Raw genomic sequence first — 26220 nt, forward strand, 5'->3', positions numbered from 1 at the left:
AATGCAGAAGGGAGGGGGGTATGTGCTGAGGGGAAAGCAACGCTATCAGAGGGAATAAAAAATTACTCTTGAGGATCAGAGTCTTCAATTATGAGCATGATACTTGCCATTTATTAACGTGATTAAACAGGCAGACCTAGATAAGACCGCCACAAAGAGATTATTCCACTATTTAACAGAACAAAGGATGCTAGCTAAGTGCAAGACATAACATTCCTTTCTAGATGGATAAGATACTGACAGGTTTCACTTGAAACTATTTCTTCTAGTTTTGTCCTCCCTGCTTCAGTGTCAAGGTCTCCTTGTTACAATTTGAGGTCTAGTCAATGCTTTAAATTTCTTCTGTGGTTCTCCCCCACCACGTTTGGGTTTTTTCCTCCTTTTTTTTCCTTCATTACAGTAAAAAAAAACCCAACAGAACAGTCAGACTCTCTCCTATGTGTATAAAAAGTCCTAAGTACAGCAGTGTTACAATGAAAAGTCCTTTTCTAGGGAATCAACGTCTCCTTTAGCAGGGTTTGTGCATATAACTGGCAATCCTTTTTATTGCAGATGAAGTCTTAGTCCCTCCTTGGATACTTCTTATCATCCTGATTTGTATACATCTGCAACCAGTCTAATCTAATATCTGCTGAAAACTGTTTTCCTATGTTCTTATGTGGCCAGCTCATTTTCAGCACTGACATCTCTTACTGTAAATTTGGAGAAATGTCTATTGTGCTGGCCCCTAAAATCTCATCACAGTTTTTAAGAACAGACTAACACTCTCAATGTGTTTTTCAAAGTTCCCTTGCTGTCTATTTACAGCTTTAATTCCACCTGATCAAATGACAGGAACACTAAAGAATCCATCACATTGTGCAGGTATTCTGATATACTCAATTCCTACCTGTGTCTCCACTTTTCAGAAAAAGCTGTCGTGAACAAGTGTGCCCTTTTTCACTATCAGTTATCAACTCAGTACTACAGGTAGCATGCTCTCTGAAAAGTTTGTTTGTTTTTTTTTTTTCCTTTCTGATTCTTCAAAGACTAGTTTTGTCCAGTCCAATTTTAATTACTTGTTTTACATCAAACTTAACACTTGTTACCTGTATGTTTCGGTAAACTGCATAGGAGGGAAAAACTACACAATTCAGCTGTAGCACCAATTTAGCAAGTGCTGAAATCTATCCTTTCATTATCAGTTGTCATAACTTGATGTGCATGTATATTAAATACACACATTGCATTTTCTGTCACAAGTATCTGCTTGCTCTTTTGATGCTTTCCAGGTACACAGCTTCTCTTGCCTGCAGTTCCCATCTGTTGTCGTTCCTTTCACTTTATTGTTCACTATCATCCTCTTGTGTTATTTAGAACTCTAGATTCAGACATGCTCCTAGGCTTCTGCTTCTACAATATCATTTTGCCTTTTTCAACACATGATTTTGATAATTTTACTGTGCACTAGTGTTCTTTCTTCTAGTTACTACATTTACACTGGTTGCACCCAGTGCACAATTTTAATCTAATTTAGTGAAGTCCATCCAAAAGCTCCAGGCACTTTTACTTTGGTTTAATTTAGGCTTATTTCAGCTTAACACAAATTGATTTAGTTTATACCCAATCAAAATCAAGTAAATCTTTATGGTAAGCATCATAGAGGAGTTTGGACCAGCTTTAGCAAGTTTGTTTAAAAACAAATTTTAAATTACACTGGTGCACCTTCAGATAAGAGTTCTCGTAGCCTACCACACCTTAAGATAGAAATCCTGATCCTTTTCTAGCATTGCCTTCTACTCTTCTTTCTTTCTTCCTTCCTTCCCTTGAACACATTATGGAGTGCATTTAATTGATTTTTGATAAATGAACAAACTATAAATATATGGTACACCTAGTCAAGTAAATGTATCTGATGGTTCTTCATGATGAATGCTGCTGTGTATGTGGAAAACGAAATAAGGAAAATTGCTCTTGGTTAATAAAGGCAACAGAAAAGAAGAAATACTTATTTTCCCAACTTGAAGCAGGAAGAAGGGAAACAAGATAACAGATAGGAACACAAACTTACCTTTGGTAACACAAACTTACCTTTGGTAACACAAAAGTAGAATTACTTTTGACGTTTCCCAAGACAGAGCAACAGGGATAAGGGGATGTACTACCTAAAGTAAGGCAAGTGAAGAATGTAACTAAATCTTTCTCTGGAAGAACAAGCACTGATAATAATGAACACGTAAACAACAGATACTCGGGTACAGTAGGAAACATTTACTTACTTAAGGAGAAGACAGTGGTGATTGCTTACCTTGAGAAACTCTTACACCTTCATCACCTGAAAATCACTTTTGGCAGGGAGAACTAGATCGAGCATACCTTTGAAGAAAGCCACAAGTATTAAAGCCATGCATGAAACTTAAAATGGGAGCTTAAACATTGCAATTCAGTGCGATACTACAGTCTGTATACTAAGGACAAGAGGAGAAAAACCAGCCTAGACAAAAGAGAAAATTCATCTCTAGGCTACCAGTGACACATAAAACCAGATTAATAGTAAATAATGGTAATGGAGAAGTAGTTAGTTCTCTGTTTTTAAGAATTTAAGAAATTACTTTCTTAACTTTAACATACCTTAATTGAAATTGACACAAGAATATTACAATGCATCTTCTAATAACAGCTCAGTCACTACTGAAAAAGGAATTTTATAAGCCCACATGACAGTACGGAATTATTGTAGGCTCACAAACAACTGAACTTCACATGTAATAACCACCTAAGGACTCAATATCGGTTATATCTCTAATTTCAAATCATAAATGAATGTTTCATAGGGTTATGCATTTAGTAATGTTTGTGGGGAAAAAACAACAATGAAACAACAACCCAAAACCCAGGAGATTAAGTCTTTTGGGAAGGAAACCCCCCACCATTTATATTGCTATATGTGATGCCTTCTGAAGAGGAACCTTAATCCACCAATAAGGAAAGCCCTGAAGTGCCAACACTGCTTCAGCAACATATCATAAATTGCATTTCAGTTGCTAAAAGTCCAAATTTTCCTATATCAGTTGTATTCTCATGCTGGATTACATCTTCAATACTGCAGCATGACCAAAGAATTCCCAGATGTTCCCTGATGGGTAAGACCTAGCAACTGCATTCATCCAGAGGTGGTGCATTATGGAAAAAGTAAGAGACACGATCAGGCATAAAAACTATAAGACAACACCACAACATTGCTAAACCAACATATTTTAGCTTCAGACAGAAACACGTGACAACAATATTCATTTTTTTCCAATACAGCATTATTTCCCCAAAGAAACTGTTTCTATTTTCTAAGCAGTTCTAATGTTTACTTAGCTATTTGAAGTAGAGACAACAAAAAAGCAAAGGAGATTTCCCTATGTATTTTAGGCTTAATAAACATTCTCGTGATAATAATTTCTTAATATTGTGTGATACCATTATCATGAAAGTGTTCAGTTATTTTGAAAATACACTTTTTCAGCATAACAGAGCATTTCTTGAGCTGGAACAAAATGGCTTCCTTCTCCTGAAGTCATCAAACTATGCTTGAAACGATTCTGATTTAAGACAATACCACCAAGTTGCTAGTTTTATGCGATAAAGTCCCCCTATAAATACAGCTTATAACAAAACTATCTTTTTTCAAATCCCCTTTAGAGAAAATTTTGTGCTCTTTTTCTTTGTGAAGAACTGAAATTCTCATTTCAAATGTCAAAGAAGACTCTTGAATATAATTGGTCCAGCCAGGCAATAACTAGTATGGCATCCTTCAGGTTTCAAATGCAAATAAAATAATATGACTTTGAAAAAGGTTCATCTCTCACAGATCCTTACTTAAAATCAGACTTATCTTGCAAAGAATTGTTTTGTATAACATGAAATTAATTTCAGCTTAATTACTATAATAACATCTGTTGATTTTTTCCCCCCAATCCATCTGGCTTAAGCACTTCAAATGGCATCTTCTGTCAATCAAATAGGTTATATATCAAGTGTCATCATTAAGACTTAAAAACAAGCCCAAGATACAAAGGCAACACTTAGTTAACCTTATAGTACCATTTTTCAAAAGGAAGGAACTATCCTTGCAGGTTTCAACAGAGCCTGAAGGTACTCACAACTGAAAAACAACCAGACCACAACCAGTAAAACAATCCCTTACTAATATCTCCTGAAATTGAAATTTTATTTACAATGCTAAGGTTATCTTTTTTTAAAAAAAAAAAATAATCTAGGGTTTATAGAGATCTGAAATGGAATCAGGCTGTTTATTGAAAAGAGATTTTTTAAAATGTTTTTTAAGATTTAAGTGCTGTAGGTTCAGAATTTTTACTTACAACTAAAAAAGCCAGAAAACAACTTTATTTTTGAAATGAAAAGAATTATTTACAGGATCTTTTAAGAAAATGTTGTAGTTCTCAGTATCCAAAATAATACACTGTGCTCAGAATATATTGATTTAATCAGAAACTGATTGAAGATGTAGAAGTGGACACTAAACAATAGGAGCAATGATGGGTGAAGAACAGGAACAGTCATCAGAACTGTTTGCCTAGTTACCTACACTATTTGCTCGTCTAGATGTCCTGTATGTATTTGTTAGAGAATCCAGTTGCTGATCTCTGAACAAACATACAATTCTGCAGTTACATATTTGATAAAATTCAATTATCCCGACTGTTATATGAGCAGATCACATATGGAATATTGCACAGAACTACATTAGTTTTGTATACACGATGCCTGCCTTTTACGGGTAAGTAGCTAAACATTTTACTAACATGACAAAATCCTCTGATTAGTGCTGCATTCATTAAATGGTGACAGATGCTCGTATTAATTACATGTTGAGTGAATCATTTCCCCATTGCGTTTCTTTTGTTACCAGCCTCATCTTTCTAGTTATGAGCCTGTCCTATAAGCAGATTAAGCACCAGACTTTTTTTTCGGGGGGCGGAGGGGGGGGGGGGGCAAAACAGGAGGGTGTCTATATTCCTTGTTTGACCAAAATGCGCAAACGACCTTTTCTACACTATCCCACCATCTGGATTCCTCTCTTGCACTTTTCAAAACCTGTACTTATAATCTGTTAGACAATTTATAAGAAATTTTATTTTGAAAGGTTATTTGTGTGGCTGCCTCAAGATATGTTTAATGTTGGAACTCATAGGATTTATTGCTTGTTTTGTAAAAACAGATAATGTCTATTGTTGTTTGTGACAAACCTTGCTAAATTGTAACTGGCATATCAAATATTAATTTGGCATTTCAAGAGTGATTGAAAAACATGTACAGTGAAAGGTAGATGGAAAGGCATATGCTAAAGAGGTTGCCGACCTTGATGTCAGTCTTGGGACAAAAAAGATTCCCATTCTACATGGTATTACGTGCACTCACACAAGACAAAAACTAACTACTGTTCCCATGAATTCTAGCAGGATTACTAGTAGACATTTTATGGTCAAGCATGTTTTTCTATTTAGTATGTTGATACTGATATGTACACCAACTTCTCCTTCATAACAACTCAAAGCATTCCTGGGGAAAGTGGAGGGGAGGGGACAGAAACTGAAAAGTACAAATGGCAAAGTCACTCATTTAGAAATAATTTCTGCTATAAACCAAAAGGCTATAAATTGAAAGTTGACAGAAGAGAAAAAAACATTGGTATAGTAATTCTTCAAAGGGTGATCAAGAGTCACTAATGTGATTTTGGTAGAGAAAGTTAAATACAATCCTAAAATTTAAATCACATAGAATTTTCCAGAAAATGCAGGGAATTAAGTATGCCTTTGCATATGGCACTTGTAAGACTTACTATTGTTAAGAACAAAAGTTCTAATGGGAAGAAATGCAGTGTAAAGATACTAAAGTGGCCAGGAAGTAGAGAGTCTGTTTCACAAGTGGAGACTGAAAAAACAAAACAAACCCTGACAAGAGGGCATATTTATTAAATATATATAACGTTTTATATATATACAAATCTACATACCTGTATACACACATATATAACATTGCTACCTACACACAATAGCAGTATTCAAGCTAAAAGATACCCCCACACAAAATAAGTTGTAAACTATTCTGTATGACTGCATTTCTAACCATGAGAGAAGTGATGATCTGGGGAAATTATTCTGTGTGAAGGAGCAAGGCAAAAAAAGCCTCACTACCTTTGAAACACATCAAGTCCCATTTATGCTATGAAGATCTATTATACATCTGGATGAAAGCAGGGACTAGGACTTGATGACCTGAAGTCATCTACTTCAGCCTACAGTATTTCAGCCTATATTTCTGCAGTGGGATTGGTAGATGCCTACACAGGGGAAACACGTGGGATAGTTTCCCTGCATTTGTAAAGTTATGATTGCAGCCTTGAAACAGCTACTTGGAAAAAATAGTCTTTTAACTTATTGTTTGAAAGATCTCTCCTTCTACACAATCCCACTGGTTGACCTGCATTCCATGAATACTCACTTATGCATCTGTACCTCTATACAGTCTACTTTTAGAAGAGTTATTTGCAATGAGTTACAAGGCTCTCCCCTTCTCCTTATGCTTCCTCCTTGAAGTATCTTACACAGAAACTAGTTGGTAATCTTCCCTTCCTAACTTCTCAATGGCAATGCATGCTTGCTACTGAGTAGTCAATACCTTTGTTTATAAAGTCCTAATTAATGGCTCTAATTTTGAAATGTAATTGAAATTGAATTTGTATCTGGGATGGAAGCTGTCTCTTGTTGCAAAATAAAAGGTTACCATCAGGGTCTCCTTGTCATTTTTTGTACACAAATGCACCCACACAAGTGGGTGTATTTCTAGCTGTTTTTTTTTTTTTTTTTAAACTACTGTTGCATTCGATTGGCAAGAGGAGTTCAAAGTAGCTTCTGTTTTTGACTGCTTCCAATATCTTGTTTGCCTACAGAAGGCCTTACTTCCCTTTTTCCAGGTGTTTTAGTCTCTCTAGATCTGAGCTAAACACAAACAAGGATGCTGAAGTACACCTTGCTATTATTACGATTGACAACATTGAAAGTAATAAATAAATATTTTCCAGTTTATTTTTGCAGTAATAAAGTAATTCACATGCTTACAGCTGAGGATGTATGCTCCTGTGGTGTCACACCCTAGGTACTCTTTTTGGCTGTCTTGTACTCTTTATTTTATTGTCCTATACTTAGCTTCAGCAAAATTCTTAGTGTATGCTTAACTCTGCTCTCAGAGCTGTCCTTTCTTTTAATTTACAGCAATTCCAGTTCATTTATATTTAGTTATACAATAGCGTGGGCCTGTATTGATCCTGACACCGTAGAAGACTTCAAAAATGCCTTCTGGAGAACATCCCTAACATATCAGGTTGCATGATGGAAGAGAGATGTCGATTCACATGGCTTGTTTGAACACAAAGCCTGCTACCATGGACTTGCTTTCCCACAGATATGGCCATTGTCCAACTAAATTTTTTGCCCTAACCAATTCTTAAGACCTTCTGTACGTGTACAGGATTTCTGGTTCTATAGACAGTTTGACCTGATAGCCAGCTGATACCTGAAAACCCTGATCATCACCACAGGTACATGCACTCTGGAGCTGTGCAAGACGTGCCCAGTAAATGAATAACTTCATCCTCAAGGAGATGAATTTACTGCTCATGTAAAGCCCAAGTAGACCATTCAAAGTAGGGCAACGCTCACAGAAATATGGGAGCCTTCGTACAAATCCACCATGCAGCCACAAACTCCCTTTTTGTTTTTAAAGAAAAACAATGGACTGTTTTGAAACCGCTGACTTCGAAGAATGGGACTATTGAAAGTAGCAAATTTCAGCATTCATGTAACTATGTGCAAGGTTGGAGGCTTAGACTGTAAAGTCTTTCAGGCAATGACTATTATTAGGAGACTGCAAAATAGCATACTGGGAACGTGAACCAACAACTAGGCCTCCCAGATGCTAACACATTATGACTAAATACATTTTACATGATACATAACTTGGCACATCGGTGATGCCTATATATTTGATTACTATTTTTGACACAGATCTCTTCTTAGGGGACTCCATAGCCTGCAGAAAGGCTAACTAATCCATAAGTTTTATGTGTACAGCAGTTAAAATCTCAGAGATTACTTACATGAAGTTAGTTGTTTTCAGCAATAGTGAATTCAAATCTGATTGAACTGGGAAGTTTTGCTGGAATCAGATACATCAGCTTCAAAGGATATAGTGATATGTTGAAATATGTATGTTCACTGCATCATGCTCAAACGATCTTACCATCATAAAATCAAAACAAAATTTTTCAAATAAACCAAACCAGTTCTTTTTCAATGACACTACCTTCCTGGTAACGCTTTTGTACAATAAACATTTACAGAATAATTTTAACTTACTTCCACTGACAGTTACAAAGCTTTTTGCACAGTTTATGTTAACTGACTTTGGCTTGTTTTAAGGATATATTTGGGCAGCTGAAAACAAAACGCAAAAATAGATATCTGAGGTATTTGACAGGAAACTGATACGAGAACCAAAAAAAATGAAGATAATATTAATACGGAACATCTTATTTTTATTATCCGAGTGCAAAAATGAACGGTAAAAACGCCCTAACACTCAATTACATATACCATGAAGAAGCATGGCACTGACATGATTCCCCTGAGGTCAATGGGACAGGCCCATTACAAGACCTTAGCTACAGAAAAGCACGTATTTCCCAGCTATTGTGCAGCACCATAATTAGTCTCAATTTTGGTGGAACTCAAAGCTCCCTAAGGTTGCCTTGTCAGTTCTATCTTAATTTTATTATTTTTTTTTAAAGAATGAAACCAAAACCCCTTCTGAAACTGCTAAAGACACTGGTGATTTAAAAAGAAAACCTTGGCACTGGAGAGACCAAAAGAAGCTCCATATAACACGCAGAAGAAAGATCATTTGGAATTGCAGCTGAACTTCAGTTTGTCACCTCCTCCTCTCTCTAATTTCTCAATTACAAACCTGACAATCCTCTCATCCCTGGAAGAATATACGTTCACTATTTTGGTTTACTTTGGGAAAACAAACCAGAAACTTCCTCCGAGTTTCAAAATATGTTGTTTTTCTTGTTCTGGTGAGACATTTTAAAAACTTTCTCAGAAAAATTTTTGAAACTTCACAACTTCTAAATCAGTCTGTTCAGCCTGAGACAAGCATCTATATTCATCTCCTATTCATACAAAGTCAACCCATTCAAAAATAGGTCAAAATGAAACAAAAATTATAGATTTGCATTTTTATTTCATAACCTTACCAACTCATAATCAGGTTTGTTAAATCTCTTTTGTTTACTATCAAATATTCATCACTGATGATTATTATTAGTTTTTTCTGAAGAACGTTCATAGAGCACATTTTGCTGCATATTTCAGAAAAAGTTCAAAAAAAATCTCCTTTAAGATATTTAGGATTGCTCATTTCCCTGATTGGAAAACCAGTTACGTACAGACATAAGGCAGGACACCTAAACATCTTCAGGTACCACATGGACAATATATACACAATCTTCCCATTCCCAGATGGCAAATTTAAGTTTATTTTCCTGGAATGAGATGCTAGACTGTTGTTTCCCCTCGCCTTAAGTGAGTGCAGCTAAACTTGTCTTTCCTTAGAAGAAATACTGTGATGTTACTTAAGGATTTGTATTTATTTACTTTAAGCATTAGCATCTCATTTATTTGTGAGGCATTTCTGAGAGTAGACTTAAGTTTGTTTTAAGGCTACAAAGTCACAGATGTGTATGTACTTCTTCCCAAGGCTACTAACTCACTGTTTTAAAGACTTAAGTTTGTTTTAAGGTTACAAAAATCACAGTTGTGTATATATTTTTTCCCAAGGCTACTAACTCACCGTTTTGAAGGATCTTGAGCAGCCTGGTCTAGCGGGAGGTGTCCCTGCCCATGACAGGGGGCTTGGAACTAGATGATCTTTAAGGTCCCTTCCAACCCATTCTATCATTCTATGATCGGGTTTTTACTGCCTTCCTCTGATCCTCACCCAGAGCCGCATCCCACAGGCCTGGGATGCTCTAGGCAGAAGGAATCTCCCCCACACAGAGGCTCCTCGTCCAGACAGGCTTTCGCCTATGCCAGGTATTAACGCTTTTCGGTAGCAAAACCTTACCTGCTCCCCGGCTACTAACCGACACCACATCCCAAGGCCGCAGCAAGGCGTTCCCAGCCCTCAGGAGGCCGAACCAGCAGCGCTGACTGGTGGCTACCCGGCCGCGCTAACAGGTGACACCTGCCCTTCCCCGACACAGCCCCTCTGCTCCCCACGGGGCCCTCACTACGGCCGCCGCTGCCTCAGGAGCCGGGGCAGGCCCCAGCTGCCTTCCCTCATGGGCGTGAGGTGAGGGGGAAGAGAGCGGCGGGGCAAGCCCCCCGGCACCCACCTCCCGCCGGGTGACGAGCAGTTGGCAGAAGTCCTTGCTGGGGGCCGGGGCCTGCCGGCGCGTCTCGAACACCTCCTCTCCTAGCAGCGACGCCATTTTGGGACGCTGGAAGGCAGTGTCTATGGCAACCAGGAAGAGGCAGACATCACACGGGGTCACCGGCAGCCCAGCCCCCTCTTAAAGGGGCAGGGCCGGTGGCAGCGCGGTGGCCGGGCAGGGTCTTCTCCCCCGCCACTGGCAGAGCCCCGCTCCCCCGCCGAGCTCCGCCTCTCCTCCCGCGCCCCCCGCCCGCACCCGCGGGGAGACGCTCAGCTCGGACCCAGGGGTGACGACCCCGGCGGAGGGATACCGAAAGCCGACCGTCGACCCCTCCGAGCGCAGGGAGCCGTGCGCGCAGACGGCCGCGGCAGGGGCTGCGCGGGGGGCGGCAGGCGGGGCGGGGGCCGCCTGTCGGGCCGGGGGAGGCGCGCAGGCCCCGGCGGGGCCCCGGCGCCGGGAGAAAGTAGTCCCGCAGCCTCCCCCTCGCGCCGCTGGAAGGGGTTCGGCGGCGGAGGCGGCGGGCGAGGCGCTGCTCGGTGCTGCGGCTTCAGCTGATAATTGAAGGGAAGAGAAGGCGGCTGCTGCCGGGAGGAGGGGAGGCACGGAGCGTCTGCGGAGGCCGCATCGGGACAAACTAGGTACCTGGGGCCTCTCCGCTCTCTCTGGGGGCGCTGGGGAGGCGGGCGCGGGGCGGCGTGGCGCTGGGCCCCTCGGTAGCCTCTGGGCCGGGCCTGTTGTGTCATCCCCGGCATTAACTGAGCTGCCCTTCGTGGCGGCCCGGGGCAGGGGGAGGGGAGCGGAGCAGCGCCATCCCGGAGCATTGTTGCGGATGGGGGGCGGGAGGGGGGAGCGGTGGGGAAACGGGGCCGACACGACGTCGCGCTGGTGAGTGTGTGTGGGGGCCCCGGAGGTGTATAATGGGGCGAGGGGAGGGGGCCCTCGCTGAGGAGTGAAGGGGGTGGAAACGGAGCCGACAAAATGGCCAGGCAGTCACCGGAGCCCGCTCTAGGGACATCCCCTCTCCCCCCCCGGTGCCGGGCAGGGCTGCCGCCTCGCCTCGCCCGGGCCGCCCGGCGGGTGGGGGCAGCGCGGCCTCCCCGCGCCGGGCCCTGGGTCGCAGCCGATACAAAAGGGCAGTGTCAGTGTTGACACCGCCGTGCCGAGCTGTATGCCCTTCCCCGCCGTCTCCCTCCCCCACTCCGGTTGGCCCCCTTTTCCCTAATGGCTCCCTCCTTTTTTTTAATTTTTTTTTTGTTTCCTTGTTTTTTTTCCCTTCCCCGAAGGAGCTATCGAATATTTTAAAGGAAAAAATAGAAACTCCTCTTTCCCTCCCCCTGCCCGGCTCGATAAAAAAATGCTAAATAATCGGCCGACGTCCATATTTCACAAGCTTTTTTTTTTTGGTGGGGGGGGGAAGGTGGGAAGAGAATGGAGGCGCCTGTAGGGCCGGAGTTACAGCGCCGGCTGCCCACGGGAGGGGTTTATTTTCGCAGTTAATGTTTTAGAGCCGATGTTTTTGTTGCTTTCACAGTCGAGAAGCAAGTTGCCCGGTCCTCGCGTTCGCTTGCATAATGCGCCGTACTTGGAGGCTGATCAAACGCTGGGTTCTGCCTTTCCTGCCTGGCTCTTCCTCCTTCCCCTTCCCCGACGGGGTTTGGGGGGGGGGGGAGCCCGGGGAGTGGGACAAGTTGCGAGGGGCCGGTGGCATCGCCGCCCCCCACCAGCCTCCCCCGGTACCGCTGTGGTGGGCTGGGGCTGACAAACAAACCGATACCGGGGCTCTCGCCAGACCTGTAGGCCCGTCTTCCTGCTGTTCAACTTTTTTATTGTTCCCCCTTCTCTTCCCCCCCACCCCCCGCCCCTTTCCGAGTGCACTGGCTTTCTCGACAGCCAGGGGTTTTCACAGAACGGGAGTCCGAAAGTCTAGACTGTGAACCGGAAAATAATAGGGGAAAGAATGGAAAGTTATGTCAAGGGCTTTGGGGGAAAAACATCGACGTATCGAACAAAGGTCCTGCCTGTATTGGAGAGAGAGGCCTGCATGTGAGGCCCGATTGTGTCGCATTTACACACGGGGAAGAAATGAGTGCTTGGTACTGGCCTAAATTTATTCTCCAAATCTGGCATGCAACTTGGGAACATTTTTAGAGTGTGTGCAGTTTGTTTTGAGGGTGGTTTTATTATGTGTAGCAATCCAATAATAATTTTAATTTGAAATATTTTTTTTTCCAAAAGACTGTTGAGGTTTTTCTTTTCCTTTCTGCATTGTTCAGCAGAAATAATATTGATCCAGAGGTTCTAACACCATAACACAAAACTTAAACTGTGGAAGTTATCCTGTTTGAGTTATGTATTGTGTGCGTTTTGAATATTGAGCTTCCTGGTGCTTTAAAGGCTGTCAGAAAGAGGAGTTGAGTAGTTACCACCTGACAAATATGAAGTACATCCTTCATAATGAGGAAAAAAAAGAATAATTCTAATGACTTTAATTTTACAAGCTTTTTTTAGGGAGAGTGACACTGTGGATGTATTTTCTTTGTAAGACTTTAAAAGCTGGCAAGCACTGCTGTGATTACTTCTTTTTCTCTCTGGTATATTCTCTCCAGTTTTCTCTCTCTTTCTTCCCTCCCACCACCAAGACTAGACTTCTGATTGTACAGGAGTGTGTTTTTGGTATTTGATTTGATGCTCAAACAGTTTCATGAGGTTTAAGTTTTCCATTGCATTAAAAGTTTTAAAATCTAGCTTATTTTTTATGTATATAAAAATATGTGTAATGAACATGAAAGCAGTACTTGAAGAATAACTGTGTACCTTTCTATTGTTTGGTAGCCTATTTAATAAATATTGAGAGGAATGAAATGTGTTTATGAAAATATTAGTATTTCAGGTTTTGCAGCAAATATTTTTAACAATGTTATATTTCAACTAAGAAATTTAAAAGCAGTCTTCTGGTAAGTAAATACTGTAAATAGTACTTCTAGTTTTCAGAAACATACATGTTTTTAACTTGTAATAGTTTCTATATTTGTAAAATGTAGCTGATTGTGAATGTCTTGATTCTGTATATACACTGATTTTGATCTTAAAATGGAAGGGTATTTTTAATTTTTATTGTTTGGTGTATCCTGTTGTTCTAGTAGCAATAGAGGTAATCTGTTTTGTTTTTTTTTTAATTTATTTCGCTCCTAGGGTGCCTGTGAAAAAATTGGGAGTAGTAAGCTTAAACTGACAACTTTAATTCTGACTGTTCTTCGGTCTCCAGTTGGCTCCATAGGTAGGAGCCTAAACAGGTCTTAGCTGTTAGCAGAAAAATTGTAGGTCATCCACAGTGTGGCATTACTACTTATTAATATAGCAGATCTACTGTGGTAGGAGTGCCGACCTGTTGAGTAAGAGGCTTATGAAAATGGAGTCTTTTGATGTCTTGCAAAAGTTGTTCAGGCCAAACTGACCATTAGGGAAACAACCTGTATCTTTCCAGTAAATGAATAATCAGAACTGTCATTCTCAGTCAGGAATCATGCACAAGTTCATTTTTTTTTCTTTTTATATTTCACTTTGACTGTCTTCAAACCCAGAATGTAAATATTGTAGAAGAAAATTGTAATGAAAACTTGTTCTTAAATAATCTCTAAATTTGAGGCCCCAAGCTATAGGCAACAAAGACACTGCAGTCCTCCTGCAGCCATTTAGCAAAAACGTAATACAGTTGACTTTAATGTCATGAATGAAGCCATAATGAATTTTTGTGTGGGTCGTTACATCACTAATAAGTACAGTTATTTACTTTGAGACAATCCAGGAAGGTAACCTGACTAAATTATTTTGTTTCTAGGCAATGAAGCCGAAGCACAAGAAAGAGAGTTATTGTTTGACTAACCTACATGTTTGTATTTAGTTTGCAATGTAAGTGAATCTCAGAAATATCTGTGTTAATCTTACATTTATAGGCCATGCTGTATTTTCTAACAAGCTAATTAGCATCATGTAGAACCCTTCTCATCGCAGGTCTGTCTTCTGTCACACTGAGACTAAATTATTGTGACAAAGTATAATCAAATCCCAAAGTTGTACAACATGGTGTACTACCACACTGTCAAAAACTTAACCTGCAGTGTTTCTGGGGTCTTCTGTTGGCCTGTTGGATGATCTGTGTCCTGTTCATCACCTGCCAAATTAGTAATGCTACCTGTAAAACACTTTGTGGACTGTGTGACATTGTTAATAGGGGAAACTTTTCATCAAGTTGTCACTGCCTCATTCAGTACTGACTCGGAAGGTAGTAGTACGTCTGAATTTTTTGGTAGGGTAATAGATTACCTTTGGGTCAGTGGGTTTATATTTCTGAAGAAGTAATACTTTGAATTTCCTCTTAATATTTTAATCTATATATAGTATCATAGCAGATTTATGGCAGTATATGAACCAACTTCTTGCTGAGCATTTTTCTAGCGAAGTTTTAATTTGGGACATGGGGTTGGTAACTGCAAAACAAAGTCACATTAACGCTTTCTTTTTTCCTTCCTGATTTTTTTTTTCAATTTATGTGAAATAATATGTTTCTCAAGGAGCAAAACTATTTTCAGACTTCTCACTGGTGATCAAGTATGACAACATGCTTGTATGTAGCTGCTTGTATCAGGCTATCTTTTTTTAACAAAATGATTAAAATGTGAATTCAGCAGTTTTCTGTAAACAGAAAATTTCTAGCCACATATGATATCAAGTGTACAGTTAGGTTGAAGGACAACACTACGTCAACTAGCTTCTCTACTGCGTGCTTTCAGATAACAGTGATGGTTACTTTAGTGTGAAGGTTAGTTTTGAAGAGCAATTGTTCTCCTTATCCTGCTGTGTGATAAAATTTTTCTCATCAAGTTGGTAGAATCTAACTGTGTAACTATGCAGAGATATTCTCCTTTAATTCTGTCTGGCAGCCAGGGTTCGAGCACACATAACCAATCTGTTTACTCTCACTGTCTATAATAAGGCTTGTCTTGCAATGTACTTACTGTTGCCAGTCTTACTTGACTCATGAACATACTCAGTACAAATATGGCATAAAACTGCCATGTATAAGAGCAATAGATAGTCAACTTTTGAAGTGAAGACGTCTAGATAGGAAGAACTGGACAAGTTAAGTGTACATCAAGAAAGTTAATCACAGTGATCTAATACTGGACTTCAATATTAAAGATGCCTGAGAAGTACTAGCAATGGTTTTCAAGCCATAGTTGCCTTCAGTTGCTCCAAAAAAGCCTCTCTTGTCATGACTCGTATAGTAAGCCAGTTCGGAAAGGACCTAAGGAGGTCACTTGGCCCTGCTCACCACTTGACTTTACTCTTGGATGAATGTTTTTTCATTGATCACAGTACTGATAAAATAGCTCCATCTTCTTGTTTGTTTTCCCCCCCCCCCCCCTTTCCAATCACCAAAAACCAACAAGAAACTTGCAAACATATGTGTGGAGTGGGAACTGGAAGGATTCTATAATGCGTAGAAGTACAGTGCTGTCTCATGGAGCAGCAGGGAGATCAGTTTCTCAGTGTTTTCTGAATGGTCTGGTCTGTTTTGTGATGGTGTCCACAATAAAGTGCACATGCTGAACTGCAAAGATTTGACCTTCTTAAAAGGTATGAAAGGGTCTGAGTCATCTCTTGGAATGTGAACCTTATGTTGCAGGGAGCAATTTGGTATTTCAAAGTGGAAGCTGAGGTCCCTGGTACATCTTGAACAAGAAGGCTTTTTTAAGATCTGAAAGGGAAGGTGTGTTTCATGTTTATTCTGCTTTCAGAGTAACTTGTTACTGACAACCCTTGTTTTATTGCATAACATCCAAATAAGTAAACTTAGCATAGAAAAGGGCAACTACTTGATAGACTTTTGTAAAGGTGGAAATGAAGGAACACAAACATTCTTTTTCTGATGTACATATGTTATTCAGGGGCAAAGGTGTTAAACTTTCAGAAAGCTATCTAGTCACAAGACGGGCATTAGACTCAATACCAGCAATGTGCATCTTCATCAGACTTGTGACTGGCAACTATTGTGTGTTTAAAGCATGGTTAATATCAATTGTTATTAATGCGGAGCGGTAAACGTAATGAAGAATTTCTACTTTGATTGATTTTTAGGGGTAGTTCCTAAAGGTAAAACCATTAGGGAAAAACAGGCCTGAGACAAACCTTCGTAGGTCATCTGGCACATGCTTGTGCTCCAAGGTAGCTAGGTCTAGCCTTAACGCTTTCTTTGCTTTTAGAAAGCAAAGATGTGCTGTTTTATTCTCCCTCATGTTACTCCATGTCTAACTTCTGTCTTATTTGCCTTGCTATGAGCTCGTTGTTGTTTGTCTTAGCCACTCTGGATAGGGGAAATGATCTTCTTTCTGTACTGTGGGCTTTTATGTGCTTGGGGTCTGTTCTGTACCTCCTCTCTTAGTCCAGTACTGTTTAGATGTTGAAGTAGAAGTACAGGTAAATAAATACAGAAATCAAAAATAAGCTTATGTAGTATCTTCTGAGTTGAAAACATTATCTTTTTTAGGAGCAATATTAATGAGTTGAGGCACCAAAAAAGGGAAGATGTAAACAATGCATAGTAACACTAGTGATGGTGAACTTCAATGTCCCCTATGCCGGCCCCAAAGAAAAGGAAAAAGAAAACTGCACACATACTCGCCCTCCCAAACAATCAAGGGACTTACACTAAATGTCCTTGATGCTGTTACAGTGATTAGATGCTTACTTTAACTTCTGGAGTTAGTGAGGAAAAGCTGCCTTTACATCATATACCTTTGTGGAATATGAATCTGTGGTAGATGTCTATTTTTGGACAAGGTAATATTGTAAGATGTGGTTAACATCAGGGCTAGAAGATGGCATCTTATCCATGTTAATAATGTTCTGTGTCTTCTAATGTCAAATCCCTTATGTAATTAGCTTATTCAGTACAGAGAGTGTCCCTTCCTGGAAGGTGTGTGCAGTGTAACTGAACCTTCTGATCACAGGTGAGATGTGGCTATGCATTTAAAGAGAACTAATGAAGAAAGTAACTGAAGGTGCATATTAATAAGCTGTATGCTGAATACAAGCTTGGAGCTCTTCCTTAAAGAGTGAATGTTCTCTTCCTCTTTATTTTGAGGTTATACTCCATTGTAATCAAGTTACTCATTGGGAACTGTAATTTCTCTTTAAAACTTCACTTGTTTTGACTTTTGCAGTTGTTCCGGATATAATAGCCTGATGAGCTCATCCATTGTAAAGGGGTGAGGGGAAGGTGGGAAATCACTAACTTGAGCAAGAGCATGCAGACATTGATACTCTGTGTGAATAAGCCTGCATGAATAGTACCTGAGAAGAAGCTGCATAGCTAGGTTTCAGATCTTTAAGTAAAACCAGTGATCAAAATAAATGGATTCAGGTAATGGAAGAGGCAGGAATACCAGCGGTGTACATAAAAATGCAACTTGATTTGAACTTAATTAGAAAATTTCTGGAGAGAACACCATTTCAACTGTTGTCTCTTTTTAAAGAAAGTAATGGAAGCTGCATAACTTTGGCAAACTTTAAGCCAGGTTTCCAAGTGCTAAAAGTTGTGCTTTAGAGATCTGCTACAGTCTATTCCATGATGTTTTTCATGTTTACGTAATGACAGTGTGTGCTGCCATATCTTCCTCTGGTAATGTTCTGCCTCATTTATTTAGCAGATAGCTTTATATGATAAAACACTGGTAATAAAAATGAAGATTTGTATTATACCATAAGATTATGGATTAAAGAAGTTAGTTTCATTCCCTTACCCAGTTACAAAAAGCTTGGCAGAAGAACAAATATATTTCTTTGCCAGAAATAAGATAGAAAATATGCTTTCTTCAAATTTCTTGCACGGCAACTTTTAAACTGATATAGTTCTGCTGCATACTCCTTATTTCTCATTTACCTCAAGTATTTGTAGACTTGCAACTGAATGTAGCTATGTTTTATACTAAGCTCTTGACAACAGTACTCCAGCTCAAAACTTTAATCATCACTTTGTAACTAGAACCTGAAGAAGCATTGTTAAGAGAAATGCTGTTGCACACCTCAATTTGCAAATTTAAAGACTCCATGGAGAGAGTGGAAACTGAGCTCTCTTCAGGTTAATTGTGATGAGGAAAGATGAATTTTGTGGCATTTAATATGTGAAGGAACAGTATCACTTAAGTGCCTTTCATTAATGTTTAAATACTTTGTGGCACTATGGCCATGTTGGTAAGGGCGGGATTTTCTTTCTTTTTTTAGTAGTTCAGGGGTTCTTGACATACTGCTGAAACCAAACTGTAGTTGGAACAGTATGGGTACTGAAGATTCTGACTTCACAGTGCTGTATGCAGATGAACTCAAGTGATCTAGAACGCGAGAACTGTCTACTTGGAAACTTGGTAGTAAAGGCAAATGTAGCAATGAGTTAATTTTTGAGATCAGACGTAAAATAAATGTAAAGTTGCCTGTGAGACCCCACCGAAGTGGCAGGCAAGGTAATCTCAATCTGTCACTTTCAAAATATAATGCATTGAACGCACTTGTTGCTGTACTTTATTGCTCCCAGAGGCTGTCTGGAGTAAAGTGTTTTCCCTGGGTGCATCAGGCTTTTTCCTCTGTTACAGACTTCAGAACCACTTTGTCAGTTCTCAACCTGTTCTTAGCAGTCTGACTGTTCTAAACTTGTGTTGCATCTGTTTATGGTATGTTTCATTGTTGCAGTTTCATGGCCACTTGAAATTACTAGAAACCCTACTAGATCTCACCTGTGCTATTAATGCAAGTAATCTTGTTTTAGTGGTGTTGGAGCACTTAAAAAAACCCCAAAAAACCTTAATCAGAAGTAAGTCGAGTAGGTTGCTGCGCGTCACAAAATTACTTAATGTGTTTTCATCTAAAACCTGTTCCCCTTCAACTAAGAAATGGTTTCTTCCTTACAGATTTAGATTTGCAATATTGTTTTCCTTCAACAAAATTATGTCAGGCTATTTGGAAAGTCAGCTCAGTAATATGGCAAATAAAAACTAGATAGCAGGTGATGTTGTTAATTGATCTAACAGAGTTAAATTAGTATTTTGACTTTCTCTGTTCTGTAATCCATTCTGAAATATCAGTTGTCTTGAATGTTGTTCGTAGCTTGAATACAAAATCTCTGTCATGCTTTCACAGTGTTCCTATGTTTTGTTCTGCTAATTTGGAAAAAAAAATAATCAAGTAGCTGGTTTGGTTTTCTGAATGTATCAGCTTTGGCATATTTCCCTCCCCCAGCCCCCCCCGCATGCACACATTTGGGAGATATCAAATGTGAACATATGGGCACAGAGTGACACAGCAATAGACGGATCAAGGTGGATAAACAACCTCTGCATAGAATAACCCTATCCAAAAGTGTGGTGTATGGTTTGTGGTTTCTTATTTTTAAATCCTAAAACTCCCTGTTTACTGCAAGAACTTGCTTTGTGGAGAGCTGTCTTCTGCCTTCCCCTTCCTTCTGAGCAGAAGGTGTGGGAACAAGTTTTCTTTCCTTAGCCATGATGGAGTTTCAGTGGTGGGTACCATGGGACAGGACAAGAAAAGCTTCACAAACTGCAGATAATACAGGCTTGCTTCCTTGCAGTGTCCTTCTCTGACTTCTTTTACCTTCTGAGAAAGAATAAGTGTTATGATAACAAGAATGGTGTTCCGCTTCCATAGCAAAAAGATTAAAGTGGGGGTATTAGGCTTTTCTAGGAACTGAGCTTTCAAAGTACTTTTTGTACCCGAGTGTCTCAGTCTTGAGCAACGTGAGCATCTTGTCTGTCTTTTGGTTGGCCTGGCAGAACAACAGAACTTGGTATTTTTCAGTTGTCTGTAAGGACAGTGAAGTACTATCTAAGAATAAGCTTAGTGAGACCTCATAATGTCAAAAGTGTAATCTGCTAATATTGTTGGTACATCAAATCTCTAACTTACAGCCATCTAAAAAGCAGGTAAGTGTGTGTGTTGGTTTTGTTTTCATATGTGCTTTTTTAATTCTTCAGTCCTCCTGGGAGATTCTTTAAGCATGTTGTTTCTGGAAATTTAAGATCTCCTAATTTCCAGCCTGAAAGTTTCTCATAACTGTTTTGCCTGCTAACTGTATCAATGCTATCATCTCATTTTAAGTATTTTTCTTCTCTTGGTGTCTTACCCTTGGCACTTACAGAAGGCATTTGTAACCATCTTGTTGCCAGGCTAAGTAATATGGGCTTTATTAGTGACCTCCTGTAAGAGCACTTTTCTTTCAACTGTAACTCATCTCTCTTGACCAAGACCAACTGTGATGGAATAGAGTATTCCAGATAAATACTTCTTGTACAAATGCACTGGAGAATTCTCAGTTAGTCTGTAGTGGTGTATATATACCTAAGCATTGGTTCCTTGTTCATTTTGCGCCACCCCCCCCCCCCCCCCCCCGCCCCCAATATCACTCTGTGAGTAACTGGAACATGCAGGCACTAATACTTATGTCAATTTACAAGGGCTTAGTTTATAGCAAAACTCCTTGTTTTTAGTAACACGGTATAGGACCTCTATGCTGCTTGGTATTACTGTACCTCATGGCATTGCAAGTGTCTCATTAGTATAATTTACTGCTCCATATTTTTGATGTGTACTTACTGTTTTGGGAAAGTTCTGCTGTCAAGAAAAATTAACTTCTGGAATCTACTGATTTCCCGTCACTACTGAATTAGGGTTTCAAAATTTAATTCCATCACAAATTTAAGATTATTTCCTGCCTTCAAGTGTTACAAATATTGAAGCATCCATAGCTTACAGAAACTGTTTTTCTCAATTTTGGGCCTACAACTGCACATTCACATGCATGAATATTTTAAGTCCAGCCATGTCTAAAAGGTGGAAGTACTTAGACAAATATACTCCTGCTGTAGTGTGTTTGCTGTAATACAGCAAACTTTGAAACTGACAGAGGTGGAAAACTGTAGCTTAATAGTCCTCCTCAAGAGTACTTCTACTCTTTTGCTAAACTCTTGTTTAGTGAGAATGCCTATATACATGCATTCATAGAGTAAACAAATACAACTTCATGGCACTACTGACATAGCAGAGGAAGGCAGGCTGTCCTGTGAAAAGTATTTGAAGGAACCAGTCTTAACTTTTAGTCTCTCAGGAAAGGAGAGGGCCTATTCCTGGAAATACTGTCAACACTAATGGGATCTCATTTTAAGTAGTAGTTTGTTTTTTGAAGCAAAGGGACAATTCTTCCATACCATGTTTTTTGGATCACTTTTGTTTGAAGTACTTTAGATGCCTGACATTTAGCCTAAAATATTTAGTTGCTAGCTAAAGGAGGAGGAGAAAAAAATCAAAGTGCAAAAGTATGTGTAAGTGTTCACTTTTTATACCACTGACTCTAGCTGTATTGTCATAAATGTTATAGCTACACCATGAAAGGTGGTTGCTCCCATGAGGATCTCTGTGCTTAGTTCTGTTAAGGGGGGGTATTCTAAAGATGTTAAACCACCAAGCTTAAGCTCTGAACAGCTGAGGCAAGGAATATAGGACCCAGAGTCTTGTGCACATTGACTCATGAATGCTGCTTTGAGATCATGGAGCGTGACAAGTAGAGAAGACACAAACTGCTGTATTTCCACTGATTCTCAGATAGCTTGTGGGAGACATCACTGAGTTGGGACTTGTAAGGCCCTACCTTTGTTTTATGTGTATTATCTAACTTGTTTAAAAAGCCTTCAGAAGGGTTTGGTCTTGCTGTTGACAATATCAAAAGCAGAAAGTGACTAGTGCAAGTCCAGAGCTATGGCAGCTAGAAGCAGAAGCTCAACCTATAGTAGAATAAAGTGAAGTAAATGTCTAAGTTTAGTTAAATTAAGATGCATCCAGAATCAAGGTAGTTAGTTACTAATAAGTAGTATCCCAGGTTACTGCAACAAACCAGAGTTGCAACTATTCTTGGTGGGTGTTTGCTGCTTGTTGGGGAGGTTAAAAAGGTTGGTGGTCCAGCTTTGATGTGGGAAGGATTTTAAAATATATGTTTGTGACTGGCTGTCATCTAAGCTGCTTTGTTCATTATACTTGCATTGTAGTAGCATTTGTGGTGGAGTGTGGAGGAGAGGCTGATCTAATTTCAGGTTGCTTCATCAGAATTTGAAAGCTTTTATGGGTGACAACTGGTGATAGTTCAGTGTGTCCATAGTTCAATAGTTCAAGGTTTTAAATTGTCTATATAAAGTTGTACAGATGCAATTGTCTACATTTGACTATCTCCTGAAGTTTGATGTGCTGAATTCTAACATGAAAATGGCCTGCACAGGCAGTAGAGTAAAACTAATAACTGTACTCTATCCCTGTACCTTCTAAGGTATTTGTAAGAGAAGGGGCTTGAAATAAAGACGTACTCAAAGGTAGGAACTTTGGATAAATATATGTAGTAGTTGGAAACTAGCTTCTACCAAGTACATGAGACTTTCACTTAGTTTTTCGATTAGAGGAACTAACTTTCCTTTCTAACTTCAGATGACCACACTCACTAGGATGTCTCCCAAGAAATCTAGTTGGGTTTTTAACTTCCATCAATACTGTGGTACTCTCTGGAAAATATAATGGAGTTCAGCTGAAAAATGGCATAGTGCAAACTGATAGCTCTAATGCCCTAAAGACTGACTTGTTTAGGTTTTCTCTCCTTAGTCTGTGCTGTAACTTTAGTATAAGTTAAATCTTATATGAAGAGTATAAGGAAGTGTAATAGCTATTAAGCTTACAGTTAATGGAATTATAAAAAAGGTGTGTTTGGCTTAGAATATGTCATACTTGAATATGTACAGAATGTTTATACTGTTGTTTTAGTTAGAAAAGTATCCATTATAAAACACACACTGCTATACCACATCTGAAATGTTTTTTTGAAAATAAAAAAAAGCACCCTGTAAACTTTTAGACTGTTAGCATGCAGCTGTTTAATGTAATAAATATTGTCATACTAGTATATGCTAATGGCATGCTGTCCTTAATATTTGAAACTACACTACCAGTGCCGATTTGAAAATTCAATGCTGGAAGCTTTGTACCCTCTACTTTGTAATTAGTCAAAATAGACATTTAATAGGTAATAGTTGAAACTATTTCTTAATGCATACTATAAGTTTGAGCAGTGTTTTCAAACTATTTAACTTTCAGTTCTGTGGAAGAAGCTTGTGCTGGACAGATCAGGCTGTTTTCAAATTGTGTACACAGTATCTATGTCCTAAAACTGTTCTGCCAGGGGAGGCTTTAAATTCAAAGAAAACGTACAAGTAAAGTTTGAAAAGCATAGAGGAAAGACACAAAGTTAGTACAATTAATTTGGCATTTTGGGTAGCAAATTGGGGTTGGAGGTTCTAGGAAATAGTTGATGGGAGAAGATATTTATTTCAAAGACTTCAAGTGGGGATGTAGAGGTAGTAAAGATACTGTGATTACTGGAACGCTTCATTGTTCCTTAATCATATGTGGGATGGGGAGGTGTGTACTCCTAGCTGAGTATCTTTGATTAGCAAAATGGATGTAGGATTAAGAGAGGCTGTAGCCTTTATGAAATACCTAAAGTTTGTGTTTGATATGATAAGATGCTGTGCAAAGGGGAGGCAAGGAAGAAACTGTGCTTGCTTCTGGGCTTTACAGGTATTTTCCCTCTTCCTTCACAAGTCTATCTACTTCATATTCTTTCTTTAATCTTTCCCTGAAGCCACGCCATTCCCTGTATGTTTTTTTTACTCAAATGTTGTAAAGAGAGTTGTTCTATCTTGCATCGTGATGAAGCTGCCATCTCCAGTTAAATAGCCTTTTTCGTTGATCTTGTTTCCCTTACTAGTACATTTTATTAAATGGCTTAAAATAAATAGTGAAGAGGATAACATATGGACTAGTTTGGAATCTATATGAGTGTCTTGTGGATATTTTTTAAAAGAAAAACAAAACAAAAAGACAAGACATCTTGTGTAGGAGTTAAGTTGCTTCCAATTCAATGTCATTTTAATGGTATGGGATTGTTTTTTCATGTTTGCAAAAACATATTTCGTGAGCATAGCAAGATGGATGCATAGCTTTGCTCCAAAGTATTCTATCTTTGATGTACACACAAAGTACTTAAAATGGACACTGCCTTCCTTTCTTCTTTTCCTCGCCATATCCCAATCCTAGACAAGACCAGAATCACTATGTGTTGTTTGAGGGTGATAGGTTGTAGGTTTGCTTGTAAGACATAGTTAAGCATCAGAGTAGGATAAAAGGTTGCCCGTGTAGGAGGAAACTCCTGAGTATTCTGATTGGGTCCCAGAGCAAATGCAAGAGCAAAGGCTTATCAAATCAACTATTATAATATCTAGTTTTTAAATAATAATTTTGGTCCTCATATCAGGCTATAGAAAGCCTACAGGTCTGCTTATTCTTTTATAAGTATCTTGGAGCTGTGGAGAAACTTTGTGTTCTTCTGATATGTGTTCTGTATTACTGGTGGTCTGGGAATCCTTTCAGTACCTCAGAGTGCAGTAGTTTAGCTGAGAGGTAACAAAAAGCATTGAACAGATTTAGGCAGCATCTATTGGAATGCTGCCTCGCCAGGAAGTAAGTAGCCTTTCATCCAACTCTGTGATGGCTGGCTATCAGCAAGGAATTCAGGCTTTGGCAAACCTGGCCGTGCTATGACCCTGAGAAAAAAATACCTTATTACTGTCAGTTAATCTACTGAATCTACTGTTAATCTACTGAACTCTAAAATATGGGTATAGTTACAGTTGTTGCTTGTGCAAGGAAAGGGTATTGGTAGCCTGGGAGAGAGGAGGTAAGAGTTTTTGGTGAGGTAAAGCAGCAAAAAAAAGGCTGGTGGTACTTGCACATATTGGAAGGAAGAGAGGAATTTATGGTAGACTTTTTTTGTCTGTATTAAAGTTTGCAATCGTGAGTTCTTGGCTAGCTTAAGACTTTGTCTGGTCTGGCATCCTGCTAAAAAGTATTTAAAAGGGCTCTAACATTTAGATTTACTGAAGTTCAGCATCTTAACTGCTTCTATTCAGGTTCTTGGTATACTCAGTAGCCATTCCTGTACTCTGTGATCCCCAGGTACAATGCCTCATTCCACAAACTCGTTTTATTTACTGAGTAATGAAAAGGTGTGTGTATGTGCAGAGTGGGCAATCTCATCAATGAAGCGTGCCATAAAGTTGTTTAATTCTTTCATAAATCTTGGTATTCTGGCTTTTGACAACTTTTTCCATGACTGTAAAGGTTGGAACCTTCCTAAAATGCAGTTGTGGAAGCTAATATTGTATGTTATTCTGTGTAGTTACCTTGAAAGAATAGCTCTGAGCACTGTAAAGTCCTGATCCTATCAATGATAGGATCATCTTAAAGACAGCTTAATCCTTAGTGTTTAGCAGGTGTTTCTTTGGGTGTGACTTCCTTTTGTTCAGCTTTGCGCAGAACTTCTCTTCTGTTTCTCTATGCAGATATTTAATAGGTAGTTTGGTTCATGATTTCACACAAGGTAAATGCATTTAATTGTGCCTATGTCAGTAATTTGGTATGTGTATTGGAGCTTGCTCTTAATTACATCACTGCAAGGTATAATGTCAATGTATAAATTGTTTTTTTTTGGTCACAAAGATGTATCTGTGGAATGTAATTCCAAGATGCCATTGGTTTGAGCACTACCCAGTTTAGGAACCTTAAATGTGTTTTAA

General features: G+C 39.3%; 2 protein-coding genes across 9 annotated transcripts in view; one reads left to right on the forward strand and one right to left on the reverse strand.

Annotated features, from left to right (window-relative positions):
• FBXO36 (F-box protein 36) overlaps nucleotides 1–10561 on the reverse strand; it is a 28075-nt gene extending 17514 nt beyond the window's left edge. Inside the window, exon 1 of the mRNA XM_063338204.1 lies at nucleotides 10445–10561. Coding sequence (XP_063194274.1) covers nucleotides 10445–10540 — 96 coding nt within the window. The 5' untranslated portion in view covers nucleotides 10541–10561. The remainder of the gene's footprint in view (nucleotides 1–10444) is intronic.
• Nucleotides 10562–10981: 420 nt separating this feature from the next.
• Nucleotides 10982–26220, forward strand: part of TRIP12 (thyroid hormone receptor interactor 12) — a 78930-nt gene continuing 63691 nt past the window's right edge. For 5 of the 8 annotated variants that reach the window (XM_063338193.1, XM_063338198.1, XM_063338199.1 and 2 more), the window contains exon 1: nucleotides 10982–11121. The gene's annotated coding sequence lies outside the window, so the exon portion shown is untranslated. Of the gene's footprint in view, nucleotides 11122–11344; nucleotides 11369–19855; nucleotides 20055–20316; nucleotides 20476–26220 lie in introns of those variants that run through there. The other 3 variants (XM_063338197.1, XM_063338195.1, XM_063338196.1) reach the window with 3 other exon arrangements.

This window comes from Chroicocephalus ridibundus, chromosome 6, assembly GCF_963924245.1.
Source record: "Chroicocephalus ridibundus chromosome 6, bChrRid1.1, whole genome shotgun sequence".
NCBI lineage: Eukaryota > Metazoa > Chordata > Aves > Charadriiformes > Laridae > Chroicocephalus > Chroicocephalus ridibundus.